We start from the raw sequence: 9,893 nt of genomic DNA, 5'->3' as shown, positions 1-9,893 counted from the left end.
GGGGGATCCGTGATCAATAAGAACAATAAATTAGAAGCAAAAGTACATATCAGCAACCAATGATTCTCACCCTAGGTTTTCTCCGGGGATAAGAAACCGTGAAAATGTTGATTTTGGGCCTTTCAACCTGCGATAACAGAGGGCTTATCTCCTCGTCGCCGCCTCCGATCGCCGAGCCAGCCGGAGGGAACCTTTCAGGATTAAGGTCCCTTTTGTAATTCGGTTTGAGCCTGGGCAACTTGCTTGGGACCAATGGAACCACTTTTGCAAATATTCTCCGAGAAAATGAGACAAATATTTTTTAAATTACATGAATCTTATTTTTTATTTTTTATTTTTTATTAATATTATTTTAATTAAAATTATATTAATCAAAAAGTATTAATTAAAAATAAATGATAAAAATTTAAATTCACACACTTTTAAAGATAAATTTAGTAAATTTCTCACATTTTTAAGCTAGTTTTGTGATATCTCGTATAATTATTATTTATTGATAAAATTTCTTACTCATGGGTCTAAATATCCTTTATTTTTAATTATAATTATTTAACTAAAAATGTATTAATTAATAATAAAAAATAAAAATCTAAACACATACATTTTAAAAGACATTGTCCCCTTCTACTCTTTTATTTTATATTTTATTTTTAAGAAGTGTCTCGGGTCACGTTCTGTACCTTAAAATAGAACGTGTAAAACCTTTATTTTAACCATGGGATATATAAGATGTCAAATCTGAATTCCCAATATATAGTATTTTCATTTATTTATTTCTGTTGGGAAGAATATTAAGTGTCATTCTCATAATCACTCGGCCAATATTCTACAAGTACTTTGATGCTTAAAGACTAAGGATATTCTGCTGATTTAACGTTTGAGCAGAGTGGTGAAACATTTATTATGCTACATAACAAACAGTTTGACGTCATTTTCCGCGAATACTACATTAAAAAGTCAAATAATATCATCTACAATTGCAATTCTTTTTTAAACACCTCAACAAAATTAAATCCTTTTTGTGTAAAGTCCTTAGGACTCTAGTCACTAAAAAAAATTGCCCCAAATTTAGAAAGTTTAATAGACATTCCCTGAACTTTAAAATGCAAACAAATTTTGTCCTTCTATCACTATGCATGAGCATGACATTGAGACTAGTGTCCTTGTAAATTTAAGGATTTTAGGGATGAGGTTGGCTGTGTGATGAGTGCTGCTGTAATCAGGATTGCAGGAAACTTCTCTCCCCATGTGGCTGAATGTTTTGTCGTTCGAGAGTGTCCGATTAGTCCAAAGAGGAGGTTTTGATAATTGGGTAATTGAGTCTGAGGCTATTAATGTGGTTAATGTTGTTCGTTCATCCTGTCTCCAGAGTCCCGGAAGCATCTATTATTGATGATGTTCGGGGATGCTATGATATTCGCGAACTTTTTACTGTAATAAAATTTGAATTAAAAATTTGAATCAGCAAACTAAATGAGTATTTTTCGTGAAGATAATTGTGTAGCTCACTTATTGGCAAATATTGCTTGTTCTCAAGTCGTGAGATGTTATTTTGTCTGATTGTCTACCGAGTGGGAGATCAGATAACTATCAACGAGGATAATTCCTCAAATTTAGATATTCAATTAAAAAGTATATTTAAAAATTTTCTTAATTAAAAGAGATAAAGGGATCATCATCAGAAAATTAGGGATATGATTTTCTGCACTTAGGAGAGCCTATAAAAAAAAGGTTGGACTCCTCATTTGATTTGAGACGGATTATTTTTCCTACTGAGAGAGATACTATAATTCTGATAATTAGTGCATCTATAAGTGGATGTAGGCAAAAGTTTCTGCCGAACCACTATAAACTTGCGTGTCTTCTTTATTTTTTGCTTTTAATGTCAATTAATTTATGAGAATTACTACGCGAGTGTTCCCGAAAAAGTTAGATTATAAGTTGACGAATTTTCACCATCAACAGATCCTGATCCTTTCGTTTTGGTAGTCTTGCCATGGTGCCCATGGTGGCCTGGTTTGGCATAATAGAGAAAAGTAAAGAGAGAGAGGATAGAGAGAAGAAGAAGAAAGGAGGAGAGAGAGACGCGACTATAAGGAGGGGACGCCGATCAACGAACTTAGATCTCGTCAGGAGACCTAAGTTCTTGCTGATTTAGCAGGTGGTTATTAATAATGCCAAGTTTTCCTTTAAAAAAAAATGGAATTTGACAAAAAAATAAATTCACGCCCCACTTCATATACAGTTATTCACCATCGCCTTTTTGTTTCATTTTTTATTTTTTTTTGTTTTTTTTAAAGAATATGGTCATCATTGTCACAACATTGTCAAATAAAAGTTCGTTGATTCGAACCCAATAGCCAATAACCTTTAAAATTGTCATCTTTACCACTACAGGTCCGTTTAGTTCGTTGATTCAAGTTTTTAATTTGAGTTGACATATGACTTTATTTGAGAGTTTTTTTACTGTAGCACAAAAGTTAGATGTGATTATTTCTGAGAGCTTTTTACTCTAGCAAAACTCAAATTCTAAACTCGAATCGGTGAAATGAACGGGGCCGACATAACTCTAACTTTAGCTTTTCTAAAAAAAAGGTGAGCCTTATCCCCCCCCCCCCCCCCCCCCCCAAACAATAAATAAATTTTTTCCCTCCATCAATATCCGTGTCTCAATCTCTCTCTGCAACTAAACACACTTTCATCACTCTCTCCAAACTTCAAAAACATTAGTAAATTTACCCCTTCTACCACTTAAACGTTGACGCGCTATATATTTGAGAGGTTAAAATCTAATTTAAATTAAGATCTTCAGTTATTAATGAAGACAATAGCAAAAGATTAAGCCCCATTTGGTATATATATTTGAACTTATGATTCTGATTTTGCTATAATATTTTTTATCTTATAAAAAATTTGAATTTAAAAATTTATTCTCTCACAAAGTTTCGACTAATGAATTAAAATCACTAACTTAAACGTGTAAATTAAACATACCATAAATTTCTTTTGACATTGAATTAAAAAAGAATAAACGCTTCAAAAATTCTCTAATCAACTCGTGAGGGAGCAATGAAGAAGATGAATGAGCAATTTGAGTTATAATAATTATTTTATATCTAATAATTAGTATTTTAGTCCAAATTAAGCTCAACACACCCCAATTATTTTTCATACACCCTTTTTAATTAAATTTCTTATTAAAAAAAACGCTCACATAAAATGACAAAATGAGACAATTATGATAGACCTAATTACATAAGTACATTTTATTATAAAAAATAAACCAATGACATTTTATTTTCTTTCTCTTCACACAAACTACATGTCATATTCCCAAAATACAAACAAATGTGATTTTGAAATCTATAATAAAACTTTAATTTTTATGGTTCAATAACTATTCCAAAAATTTACATAGAGGCATGTTAAATTTTATTTAGGTTATTTAGTTGGTGGATTCGTATTCTGATTCGAATCATAGTTCGTGGTTCGCTACAGTATTTTCTCTCATAAAAAATATACGCAAATTAAAAATAATTCTTAAATTCATGAACTAAACGTTCACTTACTTTTTGTTGTATGGTGATTGTTCATTTGCCTTCTCTCTCTCTTTTTTTTTTTTGCTTTGTGTTTACGTTTTTTTTTCCTAATCATTTCGTTTTTGAAAAGGTCAATCGTTTTGTTTTATTTCTTTTTCGTTTCTTGTAAAGTTAAATTGATTTTTTTCTCTTTAGTTCTTTTGTATGCTTAAGCTCGTTTACTTTTTTTTTAATTCTTTTTCCATTTTGTCTTTTTTATCATACCTTAATAATATACTGATTTTGTTGCCGTGATTTTTTTTATTTTACTTAAAAATTTTAATATTAAAATAATAATTAAAATAAAATGGTGAGTGTGAAAAGAAAAATAAAATGATGAAGAATTAATAGTTGTATGAAAATAGTTTAGGTAATTTTAAAATAATAGGGGTATGTAAAAAATAAATTTAATCATTTTAAAATTACGTAAAATATGTATTTAAAAAGAGATATAAAGAGTAAAAAATAGTGTGTGAATAAAAAATTTCCACATATGGGACGAAAGTCATAAATTTACAAACATTTTGAAGTTCATAGTGCAACTCGGGAGGGAAGCAATGAAGAAGACGAATGAGCAATTTTCGTTATAATTATTATTTTATTTCTAATAATTAGTATTTTAATCAAAATTAAGCTCAATTCTTTAAATTATTGCCAATTGCCATGTATGGGATGAAAGTCATAAATTTACCAACAATTTTTTTGAAAGGAAAATTACATTTAATTAACAACTAATAAATAATCATTTTGGTACAATGTTAGTGACCCATTAGAGGGACGAACGCACGCTTGAGGCTCAAAAACAGGAGAACACTTCGGCACGCTAACAACGAGCACACATGGAATTTAAATTGAAGAAACCCCTCCCATCGAAATAGGCTTTTGAGCGTTGGAAGGATAGATTTCTAAACTCCACAGAGATGGGATATCTACACGACAATAAAAAAAAAATTAGCCGGACCAAGACAGCCCTATCAGGAGACATACAAACAACCTTAAGCCGATCACCAAAAATTAACAAACCGCAAAATAAACGAGGGTCGGGTGGAGAGATTACCGCCCTTATTACAAACATGAAAATTACATAAAAAAAAAGAAAAAACCTCCGACCACCGCCGTTAGAAGCCTCCGGTGAAGGGCAACTCACCAATGGGTGCGTTAAGGGAGATAGCCGGCCAAGAGATCTTAATCACCAAATGACAAATTCGCCTGAAAACGAAGCTCATCCATTCGGCTTTCAAGCTTCAAACCGGTTTAGATCCACCACACCATACACCGCCACCACCAACTACAAGCTCACGACGAGGCAAGTTGGAGGACCAAGTTTCAAGACCGGGAGCCCGGCGGTGCGCTTGGAAGTAGCCCTGGAACTCCAATCGTTATTCACTCTTTTTTCTCTAATTCATGTGGGGAAGAAAGAGAGAAAGTTGAAAACCCTAATTTACCAACATTTTGAAGTTAAGAGGAAAAAGAAGCAAATTTTTAAAATCAGGGAACAAAGCTTAAAGAAAAATTAAGTAACGAAATTGGAGAAATTTATAAAAAAAAATTTATGAAACATCCCACTCGAACGGTGGGGACATTTTCACAATACTAACGCACTCTTTTTTTTAGTTTCACTATTTCAACAACCTCTCTCCGCCGCGCCAATCTCTCTATCTCTCTCCATTTCATGCGCGATGGCGGCGGCTTCCGCCGAGCGATCCGCCATCGCGCCACCTCTCCCGGCGCGCCTCCGGCGTAAATCCTCGCTGTCCGATTACTCGCCTATAACCACCGTCAAGATCCCTAAACCTTCCTCCAAACGGCGCCATGGCCTCCTGGCTCTGGTCTCCGCACGCGGCGGGGATGGCGACGGAAAAGGTGATGGCAACCACCTCGTCGGACGAGCTCTCGAGTTGCAGAACGACAGCGTATCGAAGGACTTGCATGCTCTTCCGAGTAAGCCATCGCATTAGCTTCAAATTCTGAAAATCCCATTTTCAGTGCCATTGTTACGTTATCTTCGATTCTGGTTGATTTTTCAGGGCCTTTAACTTCGAGCCATCTCCCTCATTCGCTTGCCGATGGGTCTCGCCTTCGCGTCGCTTACCAGGTATTGTGTTTTTAATTTAAACCTGCTTTTATAATTCGATTGCTTGTGTCTATATATATATATATAATGAAATTGATTGATTGTTTATATAATTATATGGATGAATGTTGGAATTTTAGGGAGTTCGAGGAGCATATAGTGAGTCGGCTGCGGATAAGGCGTACCCAAATTGTGAAGCCGTGCCTTGCGATCAATTCGATTCCGCTTTTGAAGTAATTACTTCAAAAACATTTTCTTTCGTTATTTTAAATTAGTAGTGAAAAAAGAGTTTCTTTTAGGTTAGTAAGATTGCTTAATTTGGGACTTCCTAAGCCGTCTTGCATTGATATGTTAACTAATAGAGCTTTTGATGTTAATGTTTAGATAAATTTTTAAGCTCCTTTTTCATTTTTTTTTTTCTCTTCTTTCGTTTCGTTTCACATTTCTCATCGGAAAAATCAAGTCTTTTGGGATTATCAAAGTGAAAATGCATTTGGTTGGTGGATTTGGTTGCAAACAAGATGATGCTTTGGTCTTTCAGTATGAAGTCCCTATTTCCAGATTTTTGTTTTTTCTTTTTCTATTTGATTGCTTTTTATACGAGAGGGAATTTGGGGATTGAATTCGTGTTTCCCTGACAAATTCAAGAATTCTGGAAGCGTCAAAATTTGATTGAGAAACGGAATTGTTTTCGATCTCTTTCTGCTGCAGGCTGTTGAGAGGTGGCTTGTGGACAGAGCAGTTTTACCGATTGAAAATTCATTAGGGGGAAGCATCCACCGAAATTATGACCTTTTGCTTCGTCACAACTTGCACATCGTAGGGGAAGTGAAATTTGCGGTTCGACATTGCTTACTAGCCAATCATGGTGTTCAACTTCAGGACCTGAAAAGGGTCCTAAGCCATCCACAGGTGTATTTGGTGTTGCTCCTTTATTCGTACTCCTCTCTCTCCGTATCCTGTCATGGAGCTCTTTTTTGAAAAACTTATTCAAATTGCAGGCTCTTGCTCAGTGTGAGCATACATTAACAAAATGGGGTTTGGTAAGAGAGGCCGTGGATGATACCGCTGGTGCAGCAAAGGTAGGCCCTTAGGAGTTTTTAACCAATTGTTTCCCATGATATGTTTTTGCTCTTCTAGGATTATGCTGCGAGAATTTGTTTTTATTTTTTTATTTTTTTTTTCCTTTGGTCTCTATTTTAAGCAGAACCACTTGTGTCTTTGTACCTTGGGGTTTTTACTCGTCTATTGTAGTCAATTTGACTTTGAATTAACGATTCTGTTTTCTCTTTGGTTGTGATTTATGGTATAGATACTATAACGTTTGTTGGTCAGTTGAAAAAAATTGCAACTTTTTTGGCTAGTTGTTGTTGGAGCTGATCTATAGTTGCCATAAATTGTAGCATGTCGCTTTAAACGAGCTAAAAGACACAGGAGCAGTTGCCAGCTCAGTTGCTGGAAAGATATATGGTTTGAATATACTTGCCCAAGATATTCAGGTCGGTATGCAAAGTGTTTTGAGTTTTTTTTTTTGTACTTGGGTTGACCTCTCTGTCATCGTTATCCGTCATTCATGAACCTCCTCTCTACAGGATGATAGTGATAATGTTACTCGATTTCTTATGCTGGCAAGAGAACCCATAATTCCAGGCACGGATAGGCTATTCAAGGTTTGACCATTTAAATAATAATTGGAACTTGAACTTTAGTGGCCTTTACTTTGTTGCTCCCAATACTCGAGGATATTGTCTATAGGAACAACTCTTTATCACAAAGATTTCTTGTCTTTCTTTTTCTCTTCTAACAAATGAACGTGTCGTGTTGTTGCCAGACCAGTATAGTTTTCTCACTAGAGGAAGGCCCTGGAATCCTTTTCAAGGCGCTTGCTGTTTTTGCTCTGCGACAAATCAATCTTACGAAGGCATTTCTTACATATTTCTTTCTCCTCAAAGCCGTACTTGCCTTGCATGGTGGCTATGTTTTAATAGTTTTATATTGTTTCTTAACCAGATTGAGAGTCGTCCCTTGCGCAAGCAACCCTTGCGATTACGTGATGATAACAACAATGGTCCAAAGTAATTTTACTGAAAATCTCAGTTGCTTCTATTTACATTATTACCAATGAGCCTTTGTTCCCCAAACAATTTGGCCAAGTTCATACTTCCTCGTTTTGTATTTATCAGATACTCGGTCTAACTTTCAACTCGTTCTGATTGTGTTTGTGTTCTTTTTCAGATACTTTGACTATCTTTTCTACGTGGATTTTGAAGCATCAATGGCTGACCAGAATGCACAGAATGCGCTTAAGCATCTAAATGTGTGTTTTCTATAAATCTCTACAGCCATACAGAGAACAAAAACATCCCATGACTGATATGAATTGATTCATTTCATTGACAGGAGTTTGCTACATTCATTCGGGTGCTAGGAAGTTATCCGGTGGACACAAGCATGCCATGAATGGGCCCCAGTTTGTGGTAAGAAATCCAAATCTCTAAGACAAATTTTGACAAGCATGTCAACTTCTTGGACAGAAGTCACTATGTTAATCTCTGTTAACGACACAGTTTACTTTAGAGTTTAGACGAAGTGACTAAAGATGAACTACTGAGTAAAGATGTAGTTAAATCTAGTGTCACATAATAATGGAATACGATTAATTTAATTGCATTGGATTTTTGAGCTTGAGGATAAGTTTAACAAGACATGGAGTTTGGACTGGTGGAAGTATTAGAAACTAGACAGTCTAGTCGTCCTAGTGGCGAACTTAGAAAGGATAAATTCTTGATCCTGCTCATTTGTTCGCTGAGTTGTGGTGCAATGACCACTTTGTGGTGCCAAATTTGTTTGAGTTCCATTTTTTCATAGCATTTTTCTCTCCATACAGGGCTTTATGGAGCAGTATCTGGAATGGGAGATGCACAACTTTTGGTCCTTGTTGATTCTTAAAGCTCAAGATGAGAGAGAGAACCGTAGACTATTAGTAATAGTCTACGGTTGTAAAAATTTAGGGTGCGTTTGGAATTGATTTTAAAATGATTTCGTTTTCAATAAAAAGTAAAAATGAGATTGTGTTTTGTTGATTTTTTAAGATATTGTTTTAAATATAATACAAAAGTGAAATCGTGTTTATTAATTAATATATAATAATATTGTTGATAAGTATTAAAAAATAAAACAGAAAAGTGAAAACAACTTTAAACTGTTTTCTAATTTCTTCATAAAAACCATTCTCACTGTTTTCATTTTCATTTTCGTTTGTTAAACAAATGTCGTTTCGTTTCCATTTTTTGCTTCTCAAAATACATGAAAACTGTTTTAAAAAACGATTCCAAACACGCACTGACGCACATAAGGTTTCAAGTTTCTTTGTTTCTACCATAAGCATTTTCTCTTCTTTATGTAATTTACGATATTGTATTCGTTCTTTTGGAAGATTCTGATTCTGATCTGGACTAGAGCAATAATATATGTTCGATTGCTTTATCTAAATGGAAAAAGGGGGAAAATTATGTGAATGCCTTTGCGTTTATATTAGTCTTCAAAACAAAGAAATCCTAAAAGATGATTAAAACACCAATCCTTATGAACACAAAAGCCTTGGAGTATCGAGAACTCTGGTTCATACTTTATGATTCTAGGCTTCACTTGATTTTTTTTATCAAGTGAAATTGAATTGCATTATATCATATTGATTGTTTGATCATCAACCAAATAAACAAATGCCAATGAAAATGATAATGCTGTATTTGGCAATAAAAAATGTGAAACGATATATTATTCTATTTTGTGTCCCAATAAATGTGCTATTAGATCGAAAACAAATTTTTTCTTTTTTCATAACTAATAAGGTTTGGAACTTATAAATGTGAATTTTTAATTTAAAAATAATTTAAAAACGAGCGTTGTAATGACTAAATGAAAATGTCACACCAATCAATAGCAATTAAATGTCAAAATTTGAGATATGTTATTTTTATGTTAAATTTGACAACAAGATGGCATATGTTAATTTTATCACGAGACATGAATAATAGTATAATCGTGGAGAGTAATTTTTCTACTTAAATAGTAAAATTTAGTATTAGTACACTAATTTGGCACGCTATTGGAAATGCCAAAATCAAAACATTACTCGGCATTATATGAAATGAAATGCAATGTGACGACACATGATTCATTGCCGTTTCTGCTACTTTTGGTTGGACTGATAGAAGATTGGAATATAACTGAGCGAGGGA

General features: G+C 34.0%; 2 protein-coding genes across 2 annotated transcripts in view; one reads left to right on the top strand and one right to left on the bottom strand.

Annotated features, from left to right (window-relative positions):
- The window catches only part of LOC21394488, a 1,981-nt gene extending 1,467 nt beyond the window's left edge, over positions 1–514 (bottom strand). Inside the window, exons 1-2 of the mRNA XM_024176029.1 lie at positions 511–514; positions 71–261 (exon numbers count right to left, since the gene is read on the bottom strand). Coding sequence (XP_024031797.1) covers positions 71–261; positions 511–514 — 195 coding nt within the window. The remainder of the gene's footprint in view (positions 1–70; positions 262–510) is intronic.
- A 4,623-nt stretch (positions 515–5,137) lies between these two features.
- On the top strand, positions 5,138–8,687 carry LOC21394487 (arogenate dehydratase/prephenate dehydratase 2, chloroplastic). The gene is made up of 12 exons (XM_024176014.1): positions 5,138–5,519; positions 5,606–5,673; positions 5,793–5,885; positions 6,364–6,564; positions 6,654–6,734; positions 7,056–7,151; positions 7,245–7,322; positions 7,484–7,573; positions 7,663–7,727; positions 7,888–7,969; positions 8,053–8,129; positions 8,540–8,687. Exons 1-11 carry the CDS (start codon positions 5,258–5,260, stop codon positions 8,110–8,112), a joined length of 1,176 nt encoding a protein of 391 aa, XP_024031782.1. The 5' UTR covers positions 5,138–5,257; the 3' UTR covers positions 8,113–8,129; positions 8,540–8,687.
- The last annotated feature ends 1,206 nt before the right edge of the window (positions 8,688–9,893 follow it).

The sequence above is a fragment of the Morus notabilis genome, unplaced genomic scaffold (genome assembly GCF_000414095.1).
Source record: "Morus notabilis unplaced genomic scaffold, ASM41409v2 Scaffold160, whole genome shotgun sequence".
Classification (NCBI taxonomy): domain Eukaryota; kingdom Viridiplantae; phylum Streptophyta; class Magnoliopsida; order Rosales; family Moraceae; genus Morus; species Morus notabilis.
The sequence above is the reverse complement of the archived record's forward strand: the minus strand, read 5'-3'. Positions and strand labels throughout refer to the sequence as shown.

What these genes read in the sequence shown, in the direction of transcription:
- LOC21394487 (XM_024176014.1), top strand. Translation starts at nt 5,258, where the DNA reads ATGGCGGCGGCTTCCGCCGAGCGATCCGCCATCGCGCCACCTCTCCCG. An exon ending in GACAAATCAATCTTACGAAG is followed by an intron (nt 7,574 to 7,662) that starts GCATTTCTTACA and finishes TTTCTTAACCAG; the next exon opens with ATTGAGAGTCGTCCCTTGCG. An exon ending in GATAACAACAATGGTCCAAA is followed by an intron (nt 7,728 to 7,887) that starts GTAATTTTACTG and finishes GTTCTTTTTCAG; the next exon opens with ATACTTTGACTATCTTTTCT.